Below are 22966 nucleotides of genomic sequence, written 5' to 3' on the forward strand. Positions count from 1 at the left end.
AAAAAAAGCCGAAACCCCAAATCCAACAACCAGAAGCTCAGCAGAATAGGTCTGTGGAGGACTATTTTATGGGCAGCCATCAGAAAAGGTACAAAAGCACTGGTAAGCAACTGGTAAGTGACTCTGGTGCTAAAGGAGCTTACTGAAAACATTGACAGACTTTCCTTTATGTGCACTTGGTTTCACCTCTCTGCTTTGCCAACTGCTGTATATAAAATTACTTATAGTGCATTTGGAAATGACATTTTTGTCTGAAAAAATATGGCTTGGTTTATAGGTTGGAAGTACTTTTCTATTTCTGTGCAGTAATGCATATGCTAACCTTAAAGCTTTAATTTCTTTTTTTTTTCCCCTCTTAGTGGGACTGTATTTCTTATAAATCATCTGTGGGATCACACTGAGCTCTCCTGAGGCAGCTATACTGGAAGAACAGATGTGTAGCAGAATACAAGCACCCGTGAATTTAAGTGTGCTAGCTGTGGGCTATGTGGTATATTTTTATTTCTTGTTATTGCTGTTTGATTTTTCTCTCCCCTGGAAAATGCCTATGCTTGGTTTTGCCTAGGTAGTCTAGTTAGTCTAAATGTAAAAATAATACACAAAATTTGGGAAAAGTAACTCACTGTTGGTAATTCTAACATGTAGAATTCTAAACTGCCTGAAACTGCAGCATGTGGGAACTCTCACACGTACTCACTGTTTTTCTAGCACTGCTCTCTGATGTTCAAAGCCCATAAAAAACCCCCAGAAAACCAGAGTTGGCACTGTAAAAAATCAAGCAGAATATAAGAGGTAGTAAAATGAAGACTAGCTTCCTATTTATACAGTATATCACTATGTCGGACTGAAAGGCATATGCCACACCTCTGCTACCACATCCACCATGTGTGTGACATCTTTTGAGCCTTTTATCTATAGCTGTGGATGGAGATGTGGTCTGAGCATTATCTGCTCACACAGTGGTCTATTTATCAGAAAAGAATAAGATTAAGAGCAAATATTCTGATTAACTGAGAGATTGCTCCCTTTCAGAATTAAGAGCCTAGAACCCATTAAGGGAAACAGTCCACTTTTAGTATTGCTAAATAAACCAGAAAACCAAAACCATTTCATCATTCTTGATGCTACCAAAGGAAGGGGCTCTGTAATTAACACAGGTGGCTACATGATACTAAGAGAGTGCTTTAAGTATAAGAGTTTAGTACACTGATAAAATACAAAATATGGATTTTTTTCCAGAGGACTTACTTTCCTTTAAAATAATCATACTTATGTGTCTTTTCAAATCAAATAGCAACAATCTGAATGTTAACTTAAACTCCATTTGTGTCCGTTTTTACTATTTTGAAATATGGTGCCTAATTTAAATTACTGTGGGATAGTATTTATTATTTTTATATACTTTAGAGAAGAAAAAGTATAATGAATAAACTGCTAGCAGGGTGTATTTTTCATATTACGTGATTTTGCCACTATCTTGAAGAATGTTTGACTGAGCCAGATGTACTAAAAAACAATTAAAATGCATTTGAAAACTTTAAAGAAGACAGCAAGAAATTACATGGCGTACAAGATAACAGTTGGAAGGAAACACTTGAAAGCAGACCGAGGAAACCTGTGTCAATCATCCTGATAAATGTCTAATGTCAGGAATTAAACAAGGCATCTGCTTAAATACTATCAAATGTTTTAAATTTGAGAGTGTCCATTCAGATTAACTTTCACATTTAAACAATAGGGATAAAACATCCTCTGTAATTCACGTTATTATTTCTCTGTTGGGAACACCATGAACAATAACAGTGCCTATTATATGGTCTGTATTATCTGAAACACAAGGACACCAAAGTTATGTTTTTCCTCTGAACAATACACATTACTTAGGATGATGAGAATGCCTATCATAAATCAAAGCTAATTATTTTCTACTCATAACGAAGCAGCATGATATCGTGTTTTGCTGGGGCATCTGTGAAGAAAATGGGGAGCAGTTACGTGCTATGCCTAAGCTGCTCTGAAAGCCCAGCCTGCAGAGCGGCTGTCAGGACAGCACACTCCCTCTCTGCTCACACTGGCTGCAGGCAGATTGCCCTAAAACAGAGATCCAGTACCTTTAGTCTCACCAGTAGCTATGATGGGTTGCTCTTCATTCTCTACAAGTCAATTCTGATAAAATGGCTATAAAGTTTTGTGACTATTTTGTTAGTCTTTATATATATTTTTAAATTGAAACCAGATTTGAAAAAAAAAAAAAAGAAACTTACAAAAGACATCTCCTCTAAGGCTTCGCTCATGGTCAATCTGATTCTCAAAATCTTCTTTCTCCTCTTCATCTGATTCTTCTGTCTCCTCTTCTGTGGTAGCTTCAGTTTCTTTCTCTTCCTCAGCGTAGTTCCCTTCAAGATCAATGCCACCTTCATAGTCTAGTAACTGCAAGTGAGTCTTAGAAGCTGGTGTCACAGCTTTTTCTGGGATCACATTCTTGATTGTTTCATGCTTTTTCACACTGTTTTTATGTGCAAGAAGTTTCTTAATTGTGTCCTTAGCTGCTCCGTAGATTCTTGGAATTTCCTTCACTGACTTTTCAGGGATAACTAGAACCAAGAAGAAGATATTAAATATCAATCTAAGGAATCATTCATCAATCACAACATTCATAAATGGCAGCATGGTGTCCTTTACAATGTCCAGAGACCCATACAGCCAAATTCTCCCCCATGATATGTAAGTTCAGCTCTGCACAGGAACTGCATATGCATGCACAAATTCCACATTTAGCTCTGTTGTACTGACAACCCATCTGAGGATGCCAAATCCTCTCATAATTCCAAAGTGGACTAGAACATAAATGTAAAATTTCCTGAGATTTTTACTGTTTTATGATTCCTCTTGGCTACAAAATACTAAAAGGATAACCAGCCTTGTAGTATCTTGCAACTTTGGATTCTGCTCAGAAGCACAAAGGCTGCCATGAGTAGAAAACTTAAGAGTGGAGTAAAAGTCAATCAAGTCAAATCTGTAAAACAAAAGAAAAAAATATGAATTTAGGGTTTTCCCTATTATGAAGTATAATGAAGTCAAATATCCTCTATATCCAGGCAAAAACTTCAAAACATTCATTGGTAAGAGGTCATTTTTACATTTACATGGCAGCCCTGATTTTCAAATCATGCTTTCCTTGTCAATATATTGAGTTTCAAGACACAAGCCTTTTATTTCTTTTAAAATTCAATTTTTCTCTTTCTACAATCATCAAACTACGTTTGAATGCTTGGATGAGGGACATTTTCATAGGAACCCATTTGAAGATGCATTTCTCAGGATGTGGGGAGGCAGGATTGATTTTCCACCAGTGGTGGGACCCAGTAGCAGCACAAAGGGCTCCTTTGAGACAGTATGTTGGCCAGCTGTTCTCCACATTTTCTTAAGATGGGAAAATTATCAGTTTACATTAAATGATGAGACATTTTAGTCACATATTATTAAAAACTTGCGTACTATTCTTGCCATAGGACAGTAAAACATAGCAGCAAGCCACTTAGATTATTTGAACTGTATCACTAGAAGTTTTAAGAACTTGTTAGACTACAATTTGTCACTAATATGCTGGATGTGATCTGCCTCAGAGCAAAAGAACAAACTAACTGATCTTTTTTAGTCCCTTCCAGATGTACTCTTCTATCATCTGACAAAGACTGATGGCTCTTTGTGCTGATGGCCAAATCATAAGTGAGAGTTAAAGCCAGGACTACTTTGGATCAGTTTGTTCAAAGTATGTGTACAGTACAAAGCAAATTCAAAGGAGAAATTAGAGCCATACTGCAGGTGTTGCTTTTTTCAACACCATCAGTTGCTGCTCAGCATCAGTTGAGGAACACCACTGTGCCAAAACTAGGTCTGGAAGGGTTTGCATGACAAATATGCAAGTTCTAGAGAAAATATACATCTGAGGATTTCTTCTTTATGAGATGATCCTATCCCACCATAAGGATTCCACTAGAGTTAACCAAGTCCCTACCTGTCATAGTACCAGAGCTACTGAGGAAGAGAATGTCCTTGGGGTTTAAAGTCCAAAGCAATGGACTTTGAGGCTTGAGACAATGAAGCTTTTGAATCAACTCAGGATTTCATGACTGCTATGACACGACCAGTCAGTATGCAATTATATACTCAGCCCTCTAGTGTTGGCCACAGCCTGAATCTGTGTGGGTGAGGAAGGAGGACTGGTAAGTAGGATAGTACAACCATGTCATAAGGTACTGACAGCCTTCTGCAGTTTGAGTCTTTTATATGAAGTAACTAGGAAATGAGAGCTGAGCAGTTCCAGTGTGCTGTACAAAGTCTCTTCCACAGATGGAGACCATTTCCACTAATGGGTCAGAATAACTAGCTGACCCATTTTGCTTCCAATCTTTGATTTTAGACCAGTGTTGATGCTCTAGTGCCTACAGTCTTTTGGGGTTGCAAATGGTGGGGAAAGTCAGCTATTTTTATTTCCCTCTGCTTTTACTATCTAGTGATTGCATTATCAGGGCAAAAATATGTTCCTATCTTGCTCCTCACTTCATAATAATAAAACTTTATAGTAGTATTTAGCAACAGATAAGACTGGACTTGCAACCTTGAGTAGTACTTCTTTGTGTGCGTTTCTTTTCATAGAAACATGGCAGAAGAAAAAAAACACCAGTTAATAAAGTAGAACTGTAGACTAGCAGGAAAAGGGAAAAGTTCCCTGAATTTATATTCACTCCTGGAAAATGCAATCCTATCATTGTGAATTCATCACATTTTATTTATGGCAAATGCAACTACATGCTATTTAATATCCCAGGAACAAAATCAGACTCTCTTGGAGTGCTCACTGGAGCATTCAGATTTTCTAAGGCTGTAGTTTAAGGAATATAGTAAATGAATGGCAATAAAAAATAAATAAAATGTGAGGATTTGGGTTTTCTTTTCCTCTGGATAAAACTTGTAGTCTTGGTTGTCAGATGCTTGCAAGTAAACTCTTTATTAACACTGCACTAAGTGAGCCTTTCCTCTGAAGGATGTCATGAAGGATGTAAGTTTCTCTGGGTCTAAACTCAGAATGCAGCAATAAAAATTAACAGGAAAACTTCAATCCAAACAAATTTCCTCTTGACAATCAGTAACAAGAAACTTCAGGCTGTTAATACTATGGGGATTTTCAAGCCAGGACTGACTGCTCAGCAAATCTGAACATCTGCTTTTAGTTTCCGCTTTGAAGTCTTCCTAGTGAAATTAAAAATTCCTACAGCTCAACATAAAAACCTCTGTGGTGTCAGAAAACCAATCTCCTCCTACGTGCAAAACTAAGCAATGCAGAAAATCAACTGAGAGGAGTGACAAAAAGTGGACAAAAATAGGATGAAAGTGTACAGTCCCCATGTGTTTGCAGACTCCCATTTGCTGCTGCACTATGAAAATCTGCGTGCTCATGGGGACAAAGAGATACTAGACACCAAGCACATATCACTAGTATCCTTCTAATCTGCATTGAGCTTCAGAGTAGCTGGAGGTGTGGATTTAAGACTTTTTATGTCTACCCATAAACTGCAGGAGGAATAACCCAGTATAAGGATAGCTCACCTTAAACGCAGTCTGTCCTGTTGAATCTGCTGCCTCTGAACTTGCCTGAGTGAACAGCTCACCTTCTCTGACAATCTGGGGTGCTACAGTCATTTTTTCAGGACCTTTCACCCCAAGACAGGTATATAAATTCACAGGTGTTGCTCACAAACATTTGTGCATTTATCCATCCACATGACTGCACAGAGAACTTTGGGAAGTGCAAAGAAATGTAGTGCATTTCAGCCCAGCTATTTTTTATGTACCTTCCATCAGGAACCATGTAGATTAATGCCTCCTGCCTTTATACACTTTGTGTTTATTGCCCTAATACAAAAATATCTCAGCTTCCAAAGGTATTTTATTTCTTTTAATTAGAGAGAATTAAAGCAAGAGGTGGAAAAACAAAGTGAAATGGTGTCTGAGGGCTAACAGTACATCTTTTCTGTCATTAGTTGTACAAGATTACAAGACCACAGAAACAGCTTGGTGTAGGATGTCTAATGATGAAGTTGTGAAAGTTAAGTTGGAAAAAACAGAGAGAGAGCAGATGCCCAGCCCTTGTCTCTGTGCTGTATTGTGTAAAGGGAAATACTCAGGAGATGATACAGGAGAGGGACAGACAGTGACCCGTTTTCCTCCCACACACCCTGTGACCGCAGCCAGTGCTGGCTGGGGCTCTGAACATAAGGGCGCTGCAACAGGCTGCACTCCAGCAGGCACTGCGCTGCTTCCACCTTCACCCTTAGCAATACATTTAAAAACTTGGTGAGAGACAAGCCTAGGAGACTGGGTTATAAGTCCTTTTGTAGCTGCCTTTGTAGCTTCTGTATATAAAAGCCAGAGAGAGGATAAGGGATACAGACAACCATTTGCCATGTTTAGGGGGAGTCTGTAGATGTGAGTAAAGATTAGATCAGCAGGACATGGTTTCAGAAATCATTCTAAAAGTTCTGAATCTCTTTTAGGTAGTCTTAAGAGTCTGAAAGATTTCATTGATAGGTGAAAACACAGATTCTAGACTATTATTCTCTTTTATGCACCATGGAATATCATCTAGCAGTATGTATTTCTAGCCTGTTTAATTTCTAAAATTCTTACCATTTTATTTAGGGAAGGATGCTTTGAGAAATCAGGGCAAGTTCATCACACTGGACTGTACTTAATACGTGACTAAACCAGCCAGCAATGCTTCTAGTAGGAAACGTGGTAAGCCAAAAACTTAAGTGTTGTTCATTAAAGGATGACAGCAGTATTTGAACTGAATTCCATACTGAACTATTCCATACTGAACCAAACTATAAGAATCTCACCAGTGATATGACCAGAATCACTTTTTAAGCTTTGAAATTTTATTATGTCAAACCCAACTTTCTTCAGGACCGGCAAGTCAATAAGAAAGCAAAATAATATATGGGGTTTAGGGGTTACCCTATGAGCAAAAAAGGAACCTGAGTAATACAAGAGGTACAAAGGGAATTGTCATGATTCTATTGCCATTTAGATATTCATCAAAGCATAATGAAGAATAGTGACCTCTGTCTCCAGCTGGGCAATAACAAGAGTGCCATTGTTGAGCTCCTTTGAGTAACAGCTGAAGGTTGTAGGCTTTAAGTTATTACTGCTTCTTACTGTTATTTTGTAGGTTCCTACTGAAAAAGTGAATTAAAAATAGGTTCATCTTCTCCTCCAGGAATCTTAATTGCTTAGGGAACCTTGTGAGAGTCTATCCTTAAATAAAAGCTGAAATACACATAAAAGCAAATGGTGAGGGAAATGTGTTTTTTCCATGCACAACAGGAAATCAGGAAACATGTGAACCTGATAACAGCAATAGATTGCAGCAAGATAGAGGCCAGATGTGGAAATGGTTAGAGCTCTTTTAGGGAGCATTTGAAAGGTTACACCTCTATGGATTCTCAAATGAAATGAGTGCTAGAAACAGCCTCCAATGTTTCATGAGTATAGGCGTGTTGAATGGCAAAAGGGTGTCTGAACAATCACAGGTCATATCCACACAAGCAGCACCATTTGCAGCTTCATGTTTCAGCAGCTTTTTCCTAAGTTAGTATATTGACATACAAATTAAATTAAACAATTTCCTCCACTTTCAGTGCAAAGCTAAATTTTACATTACATCACTTATTAGGTTATTTGGTAGCATGAGGAGATGTAGCCATGGACGTTTTAATTATAAACAATGTGCCTAGTTACTCTCATTTCATACTCTGAAAATTAAGCTATATATTAATTTTTTTATCATTTGTTGTAAAAACTTAATACTGCTACCATGGTAGCCTGTTTGTCATACACTAGAGAAAATTGCTATAAAGAATTAATGGTTCCCTGTGAAAATGGGATTTCTACCCTGTGGGAATAATTACGTGGAGGACTGAGGACATACTTAAGAAGCCTTTTGTTTAGCTGCAGCACAACCCCAGGCCCATCCATTGGGAGCTGGGATGGGCTGCAGGAGCTGCAGTCACTGCCACCAAAAGAAAAGTGAAGCCCCAGCCTCCAGCCCCTAAATTCCCAGCATGGTGTTCTCATCCTATTAAACCCAATAGCAAAACTTCCTTTGGCTTCAGTAAAGCCAAAGGCTTTCCACAACTGCTATAGGATGTGGAGCACGCTTAGTGTTTCAGTGTAGGCTGGTACATCAAATTGGTGTCTGTCATTGTTTGAAAAAACATTTTTCCTGATAGCAAAACAAATGTCCTATCCCCATCAGTTACACTGATCAGACTTTTTTTAGGATTGCAGTAAAAATCAACTATTGAAACATTCAAAAAAGAATCTCCTCGTCTTCCCTTTAAAAAAAATGTGTATGTGTGGGAATTACCACCAGAGAAATCAGTCTCTTCTTAGCGCTACTGCTTTTCAGGTTTTACCTACTACTGACTGTATTTTTTTTCCCCCTCTATTGTTGTATACATCTTTCCAGCTAGACCCTTGCCTTTTGACCTTCTGCCTATGGCTCTGATTTCTCTCATTACTGTGCGCTATTCCTCTATCCTCTCTTGCATTAAATCTCTTTTCCATTTAGTGTGTTCTGATAAGTTTATGAATGCACAGCTCCTGCCTCTTCTAAACAACTAATGGACTTCAGTAATTGGAAATATGACATGAGGAAGTATGCAGAGAGAGAATAAAGAATTTAATATTAAAAAACAATGAGACCATAGAAATAATCTATCTTCAGCACTGATTTTTTTACAGGGCTAGACATTAAAAAATGTGTCACAGCCTCTCCACAAGCTAAAATATTTCCTTTGTCTATATTTAAGCAAGCATTCCTATTGAATTGTTTCTGCTTGAGGAAATAATATTTTATACATAGACTTGGTCAAAAAGATACTTTCCTTTGAAATGTTCAGCTTCTCATTAAAAAGTAAAAACAAAACAAAACAAAACAAAAACCCCCAGACCCTTTTGCTCAGAGATGTATTTGTTTAAAATTTCATCCGTGGTACATTTTGTTTTAACAGAACTGTATCAAGACGTGTCATATCAGTTTGCTATGATATTCAGTCAGGTCTCAAGCCCCATTACATCCTGCTGTTGCAGCAAGCTGCAGTGACATATCCCAAGGGATGTGGTCTAGCAAGGAAACTGGCTCATAACATTGAATTTGAGCATAAAAAAACCTTCCACATAGCTCTGCTGAGGCCATCTGTGTCCAAATCAATCCTTTCAGTACCAGTCAGGTTTTTCTCATTAAAAGTCAACATTTTTCACTGGAAGTAGAAACGTAAGAAAATTTTAACTTAGGAGCAATCTCTATGCTTTTCTATTTTCCAGAATACAGTGTTAGCCTGTCAACTGTGTAATGACGGATACAATAAATATTTCATGGAGAAGTTTGCAAGTTTGCCTTGGTTGGTATTATAGCACACTTCAGCATGATCTTTCCTAGAAAATATGTTATAATGATCAATTATTGGAGAAAAACAATATAGCACTATTCCTGACATCCAGTGGTACTCACCAGTGCAATCAAATCCATTTCCTCGGTAGCCCTGTTTACATCTGCATTTGAAGGATCCTTCAGTGTTGAGGCACTCTGCATGGAGGTTACAGCTGTGTGTATTTGTCACACATTCATTTACATCTAGGGAAAGAATGCTTTACTGAAAGCTGCATTGAAACCCAAGCTTCATGACAGCCTGCTTGTGCTGGGCATCTGTTTCCAGGTATTGTAATCAGTACTGCTAGACCAAGATGGTCCAGAGACCATTGGAGGCAGAACAATTCACACTAACATCAGCCCCAACTGCACAACTATTGACATATTCATCCATGGAAAATGTGGATCATCCCATCAAAGAAAAAGTCAACACAGTGATTTTCTGACTGAGAACAGGATTCAAACTACAGGTTGTACACACTGTTCTATTAGCAAAATGCAAAAGGTACCAAGAGAATGTGTGACATCAATTAAAAACAATTCACCAAATCTTTCTCATTCTTTGATTCACTCCTGCCTGAAGAAATGCAAAGGAAAGTAACCCTGAGCATGCCAAGATGACGAGATCTTCTCTCAATCTCTAAAACTGCAGCATACATATGATGGTGTATGAAAAACGTGTAATCAGGAAAAATTCAGTAGGAAATCCTACACTCAACTGCCAGCAAAACGTACAGGCATCAGGAGTGATTTTATTCTCCTTTTCTGCTATTCTGCTACATCACAAAGATGTTTCTGGTTTCTCCCACATGAGGGAGCCAAGTTGTTGCACAAATTTTTGCACCACTTGCATTTTATCCAGATTATTCCATTTTTAGCAGCTGACAGGTCCTCTCATTAAGTAAGTCAGATAGGAGAAAAGTAGCAGGACATCTGACTCAAAAATATGGTCTGTCTGAAAGTGAGATTCAGGTTTGCAGATAAAATCCTGACTACTAAGACCTCTACAGTTTTCCCCCCATACACACATATTCTATGAAAAAGTATTTTTTTACACTTTAGGACTCTCAGGCTGTGCATACAATAGGAAATGCAAACTTGAGTCTCCAAAACCTGCCTTACAATCTCTCTCCCACCCCTAACTCTCAATACCAAGCAAATATAAACAAAAAACATGATTTTTTTTTAAAAAAATGCACTTCCTATAGTAGTTCCAACCCTTCCAGGCCCTGATATAGCCAACTCTTTGATCAGTACTGCTGCAGTAACTTATGCTTTGCAGTTCTTCCACCATTCATCTAATGGACTGAAACAGAAGAAAAGGTGTTTTGACATTTGTTTTTACACCTGGGCATGTCAAGGTAACTTTTTGCCTGTATTTATTTTTGTTTGGGAGAAACTTAGGCATGTAAGAGAGACCTGAAAAGTAATTAAAACCTACTATTTTCATAATTTTTTTTTTAAGTTCTGCACATTCCATCCAAACAACTGTTTTTACAGTTGTGAAGGCACTTGATTCACATTCCTTATTAATGACACAAAAAAAAAATAAAAATTGTGGGACTGCTTGTTCATCACAGGTTGAAAGCCAAGAGGACAAAAAATGGCTCTAACTAAACCTGTGCTAGAACTAGCACTTCTTTGTTGTCAACTGTTACTAGTGTACTACAAGCCCTGCACATCCTGACTTGGTACAATGAGGCAATTTAATTTGCAAGTGCCAGTGATTAGGTTTTTCACAAAGCCACAGAGAAAACCCAGAGAAAATTTCAAAGTGTCACCATGAACATTCTTAGTGACATCTTTTAGCCATTTCTAAGGCAGTAACCCCGGAGTAAGCCAACAGGAAAAACAATAACAGGAAAGACACACAGTGTGGGAATGAAAGAGAATGAAGAAGGAAAATTTATGGGCTAACTCTTACCTACACAGTCATAATGGTCGCTGACATATTTCAGTTCATAACCAAGCTGGCACTTGCAGTAGTAGCTTCCAAATGTGTTGACACATCTGCGGTTGTAAGAGCAGAGAGCTTTGCCAGTGGAGCATTCATCAATGTCTAGAGCAGGAGAAAGGATGCTGGTCATCTCCATGAGAAAGTAATCCGGGAAAGCAAGAACTAGCTGGGATTTGCACAGGAATGTGCAAGCCAAACGGTCTCGGCATCACAAGCTGTTTAATAAATAAGTCCTATAATTTCACTTGGGAGCCACTTGGGAGTGGCTTTTGCATGTGCTCATATGAATGAAGCAGTAAAATTTGGACTAACTTTACAAAAGATTTTGAGACCTGGCATGGTAAAAGCAAGGGTAACTGGCAGTGAGGATTCTCCCCACTGGGGACAATGATTTGCCCTAAGGTCATGGAGCAGGAGGAACTCCACAAATTCCATTATTTTCCTGAGAAAGGAAATGTCAAGAGAATAGCTTAAAAGAAAGCCCCAGAAACAGGAAACCAAGAGCAGCAGCAGCTCTTCTGAATCTCTGCACCTCCCCTTGCTGGGCTAAGCCAAGATGTAGCAGGGAGAGAGCTTCTAGACTGTGAGCGGTCTGCCCAGCAAGGTAGGTGACAGGGACGGATATTTTGGAAAAAAAAGGAGGCTTGGAATGGGAGGAGCCCAAGAACATCATTCAACAACGATTGCAATTAAGTGTTACTAATTTTATTTATTTTGTTGTAATGTGCAATTTAAAATAGTGCTGATTATCTTTGGCATTTGCCTTTCCCGATCACACTTTAGCGTGTGTGTAAGTTACTTTGCATGTAATTCATGGTGCCACACTGCTGCATTTACAGCTTAGAACTGCTGTGAAGTGTTGCTGGAGACCACAGTTGGTCATTTTATAGTTTCTACCATTCTTTTACAGTGCTTAGGTGACCAAAGGGAAGTGGACAACAACAGAAAAATATTTAAACAAACCTACAGTCAAAATCACTACACATTTCTGATGAGGATGTCTGTTCCCTAGCCTCCAGGGCATGCCCAGACCTCTCCAGGTTCTCATTTCCCTGTGCGTCTGCCAGCACCAGGGTCCGTCACAAGCTAAACGACAAACCTGCTGCACTCAATCCTAGCATGAAGCTTATGTCTGCAGTGAACACTAAAGACTCATTGTACTCCTAGAAACAACAGGTTTAGGTTCAATTAAAAATGTTGATCTATAATTGTTCTTTTTTTCTTTCACCTATGCACATGCAGAAGAAGAAAACTGAAACACGTCAATGTGCTGCCCTGCAGGTCCAGAAATAATGTAGCTTCTTAGGAGGATTAAGCTAAGAGTAATAGCCAAGGATCTTCAAATATTTATCTGTTTATAGTGTTTCTGTGACTAATACCAGAGTATTAGAGTATCTTATAATCAATTAAGCATCTATTATGCTATACAGTAGGAAGATGCTGTCTCTCTCATTTTAGAGATGGAGCACTGATGACACACCACAAGTCAGGCAGAAAGAAGTCTGATATTTCCAACCACTGGACATACCTTTTTGTCTATTTTACCTTCTATCATATGTATCAGCATTCTTCCAAATCTATTTGAGCGGGCAAGGTAAATACAAATAAACTCAATGCAAAAGAATGAAAGTAGTTGCCTGAATAATTCAGTAAGAGATCTGAGAGAACCACTCATCTTGTCTATTATATTTAAATACATATGTCTACAATGTTCACCTTTAAATAGCTCTTAAATAATTCAGAGATGTTAACTGTGACTGGTAGTAGTTTGAGAGCCTTCCTGATTACTTAAAGCAGGACATTTCCAAATACAAACTCATTTAATTTGAAAGAAATAAATGCCATTCTCACGTTGGAGTGTTTATAGTTTCAAAGTGGAGACAAGTATCCATATGGGTTTATTTGATAGCTCCTACAAAATGATAAAGTAGTCCCAGGCCATATGACCTTCATATGTGATGATATTACAGCTGTGTGTTAAAGAGAACAACTAATATAGTAACTGTCCTTCTACTCAACAAGTGTCTCTTGGTCAATGCATTTATTTAATCATTTGAAATGTTAAGTATAATATTGTTTTGGCCATTGGAGCTAAAATTAATTTTCAATGTTTGAATGTTAACCCTCTCAACATCTAAAACTTTCTTTAAGCTGTAGAAACCATTCAACCAGTACGTATTGGTAAGCATTTTAGCAAATAGCACCTGTTGCAAAAAGGTTTCTCATAAAATCACAGAAAGGTTGAGGTTGGAAGTAACCTCTGGAGGTCACCATTCCCCAGACTCTTAAGTTTTTTGGGATCCTATAGAAAAGAAGCTGAGAGAGAGCTCTCTAACCATACCAATGCAGGTCCTTCCATTTGGTCCCAGCTGAAGGCCACCTGATGGACAAAGACACTGTACCTCCCCTTTGACTTCTTCACATCCGTATTGGCAATTCACCATGGCACATGTCCTAGAACCTGAAAACAGTATTTAAAATAACAAAAAACCCAAAAATCTAGGCTAGGATCACACACTTAAAATTTAGATCTGGATGGATGCAGAAAATTAATCAGAACAACAAAATTCCATTCATCATTAATCAAGCTGTTCATACATTAACACATTAACAATTCAGCAGTCCATGAGATAGATCTTAAATACTCTCTCTTCTTCACTTTATTCTTTCCTTATCTGCCCTTATTCCTCCTTTTTCCTCTATTCCCATTTCTGTGACTTCTTACTATTGTCTTTTCGATTCAGAGACAGAGCTGATCAATGTAGAAAAACATTGTTTGTTTTTTTTTTTACATTTTCCATTGCGACAGTTTTACCATAGAGAAAATGCTATTTGGTAGTGAAATGTTTTTATTGACTGCCATTAAACATTCTTCTAGTATAGAATTTGATTTTTAAAACTATTTAGCCTGAAGGATTTAGAAATTGCCCTTTATTGGAACAGATATCTGAATCTAAAGAGGCACTACCCAGAATACAAGTCTTGATTGCCACAGATTGGTTAGGAGTGTGAATCATTGGAAATGACTTTGATTAGCCTCTAAAGAGAAATACAGGGGTCTAGATCTTGTCTAAGAGACCTTTGAGAGGTTAGAAAAGTAGGATAAATGTATTAAGTATGTAGGGAGATATTTCTAAAATTCTGAAGATATCCAGGAAGCATTAGTGTTATGATGCCAGAGAGAGAAGTAGTATTTGTTAAGTGTTTACTGGAACAGATGGAGGTGTGTGAAAAGAAAGTATTTCCAGCTATTTTGCTCTGGTAGTGCTCAGGGAAACAGAACTGTACATAGGTTCTTTGTAAGTGTAAAGCCTGGAACATTTGTCAGTTTATTGGAGACAGAAACCAACTGCAAGAACTTGAATACTGGCTACTGCCTAGGTAGAAAAAGATATTAATTTTGTTCCAAAATACAACACGTTTATTGTCACAGGTATGAGCACTTTCAGAATGGTGCATGATAACAAGAGTATATAGAAAATAAAATTATGTATGCAGGTGTATATAAAGCTACAGCCATATTATTTGTGATCTGAATAGAACATATAATACATATTAGTTCTGTATGCTATTAAAATTAATCTGTTTAACCTGTGCTAAAATTATTTTTCTTAAGGTGGTTTGTTTCGACTCTGTGGCTAAGTGATAAATATTCAAGGCCAAGAATTCACTGTATTTGCAAAAGCATTTTACTTTTGTATGAATGAGAACATACAAAGTAGCAGGAGGTAAGAGTTAAAAAAAGACAGACTGTAAATCATTGTCACATTATCTACTTCCTACATGGCAATAAAGAAACTCACTAAACGCTATTGTTCTCCAACTGGCAATTGTCTGTCTTCTCTTTTGTTTGAAGCTCCAGTTCCTGGCTTTGGCTAGACATAATATTGGCTTAGATGAACTGCTAACCAGATCTAGTATAAGAATTCCTGCAGAATTTGAGTGATATTGTGTTAGGTACTAACTACTAACGATATTAAGCAATAGTTCTCTGTGGCCCAAACCCACATTCTTCTGATTCCCTTCCTCCAGCTCCACGGTCTCTTGGTGTGGCTGCACATAAGCCTGACTGCTCAGACTAGGGGGACTTCATCTTGCAAATGAGTCTTACATCATGGAGAATTTGATTCAAAATGAGCAATAATACACTCAAAATATTTGCCTGAATAAAATTATGAGATTCTACAGTTGGTTAAATAACTAGTATTTCATCCAAGCACAAGCTTAAGTTAGCATCCAGTTAAATGGGAGGCTAGAAGACTTAACCAAGAACAGTTTCTACTTGAGTAAATAATTTACTACTTCATTTCACAGTAATAGTTGCTGCTTAAGAAAATAAAGGTTATGTGGAACTGGAAAGTGGTAGATGGCTCGAGTTAATGAAGCACAAGCTGGATGAACATAAAGGTTTTTGCTTCCTTAACCAAAGCTATGAAGAATGAAGACTTCTCTTCTGTGGGAAACCTTCCCCTCCCCGCCCCCCCCCGAAATTTGGTTTCATTCTGTGTCAGTGTTTGTTGAGGTTCCACTGAGAAATAACATTTCCGTGTGCCAAAGTGAAACACAAGCTTCAGGGCTCACAGCTGCTCAGGCAATTTTTTCACATATACTCGACACTGGCCACTACCACCACTGAGAAATTAAGTGTTTTGTGCTGGCTCAAGTAACGGATGCTGCAATTGTGCATTGGGTAGAAATGCAGAGTTTCTTAAATCAGGAAACCAATTCTGAACTAAGAATGGTTTAAAAACAATCCAGTGGAAATGGTTAATAACAGCCTGGATTTAATTTTCTGCCTTGATTCATGCATGGCTGTGGCAAGTGTATGTGCTCAGAGCAGGGGGAATGAGGGATGGATGGGACAAAGCTGCTGCAGGGCTCAAAGGGAAGCAAGACAGGACAGTTTCTTGTGATTGAAGTTCTGCCATCTTCAGCTGTCCATAAGACAGTAGCCTTACTGAAAACTGCTTGGTGTATGATGTCAGCAGATATACAAATTATCTTGGAAAAAAAGGAAGGAATACATAACCATTTCTCTGGGAACTCAGAGCCCTGCAGCTGTTGTCTGCTGGTGATACCCACTATGATTAATAATGCAGAGGCACAACCCTGAGCTGTGATGCAGGGAAGGGAAACCCTTGAAAAGCTCTGGCCCCAGGCACCTTTCACAGCAATTTCAGTCTCCCTGCCATAAGAGAGAGAGAGAGAGTAGGAGCTCTGGCTTTTTTGCCTGCCCTCGAGCTGCAGACGCTGTGCTCCTGTGATTGTTTGCCAAGGCTGGGTATTTTTCCAGTTATCCAAAACTGAGAGCAAACTCACCAGATGGACATCCTGCCTGGTGCATGATTGTCTCCAAGGTTTGGAGATCAAAGCCTTTCTGAGTTTATAGTTTTCTGTCACAACCATGGGAAAGATTGTGCTGCACCCCATACAGCTAGGTACATTGCTTTAGGACAGATCTCTCAAGCAGGTTGTTCCACTGCTGAGACCACCTGGTTTCCTTGTCCAACTGACGCATATGCTCCAGTCCAGTGAACTCCAGAAAGGGCTGTCATCATGTTACCTAGGGTTTTGTGGAATTCAAAGCCAAAATACCTGTATGGAACTGCCCAGATGAAGAAAAAAAAGTATTTTCTACAAATAAAACAGTGTCATTGAAAAATATGAAGCTTCCTCAGGTCTGAAAAATCAGGCTGGCTAAGAAAGCAGAATACTTTCCATTACATACTGGCTTAAAGACAAAGAAAATAGGTAGAAATACAGTTTAGATAAGCCTTAGCTCAGTGAACAAATGTTTGCAAGAAGCTGTCAGTAAGCGTGGGAAGCACATCAATACTCAGAGAAAATAAATGAGTCAAGGAGCACAGAAAGGTAAAGCAAGGAGTAACGGCATGAAATTCAATGCAGTAAAAAGTAGTCTACATTGGTGTTTTGCTTGGACAGATTAATTAATCCTTATTCAACTACAGGAAGGACTATATTACAAGGTTATACTAGTTGTCCTTCATCTGAAGTAACTCTATCAAAGATTTTTACTTCTAGCAGGACAAAAATTCTTCTGAACACCAAAATACAAGTATGACCTAGTTTACTTTATCCATATACTGCCAAACAGAAAGCCTCTTTCAGCTGCTAACAGTACCAGAGAGCTGAGGTAAAGACCCTACCCTGAATAAGCCAAATCCATTCATCACAAGAAGAAAATCTGCTGGGATCAAATGCGATTAGGTGATTTTGGTGTGCCTGTCATATCAGCTCTATTACTTACTTGCACACGTGCCATCTGGCATAAGCATGTACCCGCTAAGACAATAGCACTTGTAGCTGCCATGTGTATTCATACATCTGTGTTCACAGGGACGTGGTTTCAGTCCACATTCATTCAGATCTGCAGAAATCATTGGAATGAAGTGAGTGCTGGTTTTATATACATATATTCATGCATATATTGCCTAATGCATTGAATTCCCCACAGTAAAATTGTCTGGATTAAAAATGAGCCAGTTCTTTGCAAGATGAGATTCTAGCAGACCATCTGGCTAAAAGAATCCTAGCAAAACTAACATACACAGACTTCACCTGAAAAACTAATGCAAACTCTGCCCACATCTGGCACAGCCTGTTAGGAAGAAGTGGAAGGGTGGGTAAAGAATTGCAGTTTTTGTTTTCTGAGAGTTATTTTTCTGGATTTTATCAATTCTATCTGGAGATTACAGTCCTGCAGCTGACCTCTGTACTAGAAATGCAAAAACGTGAGACTAGTGAGACTAACAACTGCAAATCAGCTTAAGACAAAGTGAAACAAAGATTTTTTTTTTTTTTTTTTCTGAGCTACACATTGGTACCAAGGTTATCAGGCAAGGGCTTGTGTAGCAGAGATGAAATCCAGTATCTAAAAATCATGAGACTTTAAAAATAAAAGGATGAATCTCAAAAATCTCAAAATTGTGAGAATAAAAGCATCCTAAATACTTTTAAAAACCCAGGATTTAAAAGGCTTTGCAGAATCTAAATTAACTTCAAATTCCCAATAGCTATCCTTCACAGGGAGAAAACCAGAATCCTAAAGAGTTCTATTTGTGTAGTATAGGCAGAGCAGTGCTGACAATGGTATTGGTCCTACAAGGGGACAACATCTGCACTTGTGACTCCTGTGAACTGACACCTCTACCTCTTGTATTTTGAAACCTCATTAGTAAACAGATAGAACTCATTAACAGAATGCACCAGTGTACACAGCCCATTCAACATGTGTTTACCAGCACATATGACCAATAGTGTAATTTCAGTAAAGATGCAACTCTCCAAGCACTGAGCTTGTGCAGCTCCACTTTTAATGGCAGAAGCATCTGTTCTCATGTCTATACACCCTGCAGATCACAGGAAAAACTTCAGAACATTCAAAGCATAAACTTTGTTGTGGCTATATATATGCAGAAGTGTTTGTTACAGCTCAGTGAGGGAAGAAAAAGAGAGTTGCATTCTGTTATTTAAACATAGAGTCTGTTTGAAAAAAGACAATATATCAGCTGGCAAATCATATTGGATTTTTGTGCTACTGTGGCTCCACTAAATAACCAAGACCCTGTTAACAAAGAAACTAGAGAGGCCCAAAATGTAGACCATGCATTTTCAAAAGTGCTCAGCTGCACCTATCTTGCACAATGCACAGTAATACACAGATAGCATACACAGCTCTAAAAGAGAACCTATGGAGATAAGGCTAATTTAGCTCAGACTCGGTGGCAGACTAATACAGCCCCCTTATCTCTGTTATTTTAGTTAGCTCATGTTGAGCTTGCTCAGCAGGGCATTCTGTTGTAAGGACCCACCAAGGCTATATCTGCTAGTAAACTGAAAGTGGCTCTGAGCATTCCTGGCTGCTGAAACATGACCACCTATATGGCTATACTATTGAAATAGCTCCAGGACATTTCTGGCCCGTGCCAGCCATCACTTCACTAAAAAACTCCTGGCCAAGCTTCGGAAGGTGAAACAGCGCAGGGAGCTAACAGGCAATTTGCACATGTAGGTCTGTGTGGTGCTTCCATCAAGCCTCAGACTTTGAATCTACTGCAAGTGCACAGAACTGATCTGCTTGTGTATGGAGGGCATATCAAATCCAGCTGGAGTTACTACACACAAAACACCTAAAAGCTGGGGGCTTCTCTGTTTCCTTTTGGTAACATTTAAGATGACAAATAATTTTTGATGTTAAACTGGGTTTAGAGGATGAAGTTTTAAGTGATATCTACATATCTATTACACACAACCATGGCTGTTGTTTCACTTTCCTCTCTAGTGGTACTGAGGAATTGACTTCTTTCCCTGTGAGCAACACCAAAAGTGCAAAAGATGGAGTTTTCCAAAATGCTTTACAGTATTGCTTTATACCATATTGTTTGAAAGATACTGTGTAAAAAACGTGGTTTTAGCTTGTCAATGCAACATTTTCAAGCAAAGACTGCAGGTGCTTAGGAAGGTAGCAAGGATAGACTCATCTATTCACATGGCCTTGATGTCATGCTTCCCTCACAGCACCTGCAGTTCACCCAGCTGCAATGCAGTAGGATGGCCTCACTCCATGCACAGTGACCTGCTCTTTTAATCTGATCCAACACAGGGGTCTCATATATTAGAACAGGAAAAAAAAGTTGAGTTCTCACCAATGTGTTAGCCAAAATATTTCTATGTCTAATTGCAAGTTTATGGAGAGAAAGGGGTGCATTCAAAGTTTCTAAATATGCAATTCTAAAGACTCCCAATTCTGTGTTCTCAAAAATACCAATCAGCATATGCAAACAGATGGCACTGGCCCAGGCAGCTTGAGAAATTACACGTCTAGCATATAACTGCATGTCTTTCTGATGAGGTTAGTTAAGAAAGTAACATGAGTTTTGAGTTAAGAAATTAACATGGGTTCTGGATTTGAATTCCAGCTCTTCTAATAATTTCCTATATAATCGTTCCATGCCTTAATTTTCTCACAATAAATATGACAGTTTGCCCTTGTCATCTGCCTGCAGGAGATACATGATACAGATTCAACCTTCTGTGCGCTTAAGGAGGCTTAGAGCTTGCCTGGGATGCTAGAGATGCAAGAGCCTTAAACTCTAAGCTCTTTTAAGTAAACAAGAATATATTTTATGTTCTTTATAGTGGTGGTTTCACTTGGCTGGGAGCCAAATACAGCTGCTCACTCCCTCCCTCCCACCCCCAGGGGACAGGGGAGAGAACTGGAGGGGTAAGGAGACTCATAGGTTGAGATAAGAACAATTTAATAACTGAAATAAAATAAAACTTAAAACAATAATGATATTTAAATAATAATTATAATAATAGTGGTAATAAAATATGCAAATGAGTGATACACAGTGGAATTGCCTATCACCTGCCAACAAAGCCTGGCCCATTCTTGGATAACGATCCCACAGGAGTGACAATCCCCAAACCACAACCACAATCCCAGAAGAGCGAGAGCCCAAGTGAGAGCCAGAGAGAGAGACCCTCATTAATATACTGAACATGATGTTATATGATATGGAATATTGCATTGGCATATCCAAATGCCAATCTAGCTTATTAATTTAAATATTCATTGCAGACTAGCAAAACACCGAGTCCTTCACCTTCCAGCAACAACTGAAAACACTGGTATTTTATCAATGTTCTTCTTGTAACAAACCCCAGGCTGAAACCAAAACACAGCACTATTCTAGCTACTGAAAAGAAACCTAGTTCTATCCCAGCTAAAAACCAGGACATTTGTGTAAAACATATGTTTTACTATTTTGGAAGATGACACAATCCATAGTACAAGATAAGGAGACCGAACAACAACAGTCTGTTTTCTGGAGTAATAAATATCCCAATGTGTACAAACCTTGATTACAGGTTTTCCCTGTAAATCCAGGGAAACATTTGCATTTGTTTGGTCCTGTGCACTCGCCGTACTTGCAGCCATGTCCACAGACAGCTGGAGGAGTCAGGCAGGGAAAGGAGAGAGAAAAAGAAAAAGTTATAAATACTCTATTTGAGAACTCTGGCCCTGCTTACTTGCCTAAAAATTGGTTGCACAAGTTCAACATCTTCCATACCTCTCCCACTAGTTTGGGCACACGAGCTACTGATCAGCACTTTATTTCTGCCAGAGAAAAGTGAGACTAGCACAGCTTACGTAAGTGTGTGCTTTTCCAGGTTTGTAAAGACATGGGAAAGAAGAGACTCCTTTTAGCTCTTTCCTTCATGCTTTTCTGCCACGCTTACCATTCACGTTTAGTTTTGTACTCTTGCCTTTTTCCTATTTTTAAGAAGCCTATGTGAGAAGCAGCTAGCCAGCAGCTTGACTTGCTATGCTTGGTGTCTGGAGTAGGAAAGAGGCAACAGCACTCTCCTGCAGTCAAAGGAGACACATGACCCTACAGCAGTACAATTGCATCAGGTTTAAAATGACTTGAGAGTGCTGTGTTTAGCCTGGATGTATTAAAAAGTAAAGGTTTTCTAATTCTCAGCACTCTGAATCATTTGTCAAAAATTAAATGCTGACTTTTATAAGGCTTAAGGCTGCTTAAGTCAATGTGATTGTCAACATGAGGGTTATTCAGGAAAAGCAAACCAAACAAGCATTTAAACCAAGACTAATTCTGGAAAAACAGCAGAATATGCACCAGGATGGGCATCTCGCTGCCTTATGTAATTAAGCTGCTATGCAAACTATAGAAAATAGGAAAATCACATTGTTAGTTACTATATAGTAAAATTATTAGTTATATTTCATACTGCTGAATTCAAGTACCTTCCCTACATTTTAAAATTCATTCAGAGGTACTAGCTCTGCAGATGAAGGCACATTTCAACACTACCCATATGCCTGCATGCAATGTGGCATAATGCGAGACCAGCTGAGTACTAACACTGAAGCAGAGAACACCATTGACTCTGTATTTACAATGCCAAATTACATTATAGTTGGCTTAAAGAAATCTGCCAAAGAAGACTCTTAAAAGTTTATGAAAATTTAATTTTACTAAGAAAGCACCCTATTGCTTTACAACAAGGGAACTGACTCCACTGGCTGATCGAAGTTACATTTGCCAGTTGTCCCTCAAGGTATTCATTTGCATCAAAACTAAGGTGCTATTAAAAATGTATAAATATTAATAAAGACATTCATCAGCTTTTCCTTTTTAAAACTATCATGCTATATATACAGAGCAGAGACTTTTTGGCATCTTTCCCTTTTAGACATCTGTTTGTTGATTTTCAACAATGAATAACCATCAGCTTCTATTGAAATTCACCAAATACACAATGCCAAACTCTCTGGGACAACAAGTGCAACATCTGATAAAAATTCCTAAAACATGTGTTTTATGCCTTTGTTGTATTTTGCCCAAGTACAGCTAGAGAGAGATTCCACATCACCTTCTCCTTGGGATCTACAGACCTTTAACAAATTAGGAATGTCTTAAGAGACCCTGACTCTTCATTGAGTCAGTGATCCACAGACCAGG

The 22966-nt window shown here is 38.5% G+C and overlaps 1 protein-coding gene across 1 annotated transcript in view; it reads right to left on the reverse strand.

Annotated features, from left to right (window-relative positions):
- EGFL6 (EGF like domain multiple 6) overlaps positions 1-22966 on the reverse strand; it is a gene marked incomplete at its 3' end in the record, with an annotated part of 27606 nt that overhangs the window by 4067 nt on the left and 573 nt on the right. The window contains exons 2-7 of the mRNA XM_010170189.1: positions 21337-21429; positions 17722-17841; positions 13795-13914; positions 11421-11555; positions 9578-9700; positions 2265-2594 (exon numbers count right to left, since the gene is read on the reverse strand). Coding sequence (XP_010168491.1) covers positions 2265-2594; positions 9578-9700; positions 11421-11555; positions 13795-13914; positions 17722-17794 — 781 coding nt within the window. The remainder of the gene's footprint in view (positions 1-2264; positions 2595-9577; positions 9701-11420; positions 11556-13794; positions 13915-17721; positions 17842-21336; positions 21430-22966) is intronic.

This window comes from Antrostomus carolinensis, unplaced genomic scaffold (assembly GCF_000700745.2).
Source record: "Antrostomus carolinensis isolate BGI_N321 unplaced genomic scaffold, ASM70074v2 scaffold4636, whole genome shotgun sequence".
Classification (NCBI taxonomy): Eukaryota; Metazoa; Chordata; class Aves; order Caprimulgiformes; family Caprimulgidae; genus Antrostomus; species Antrostomus carolinensis.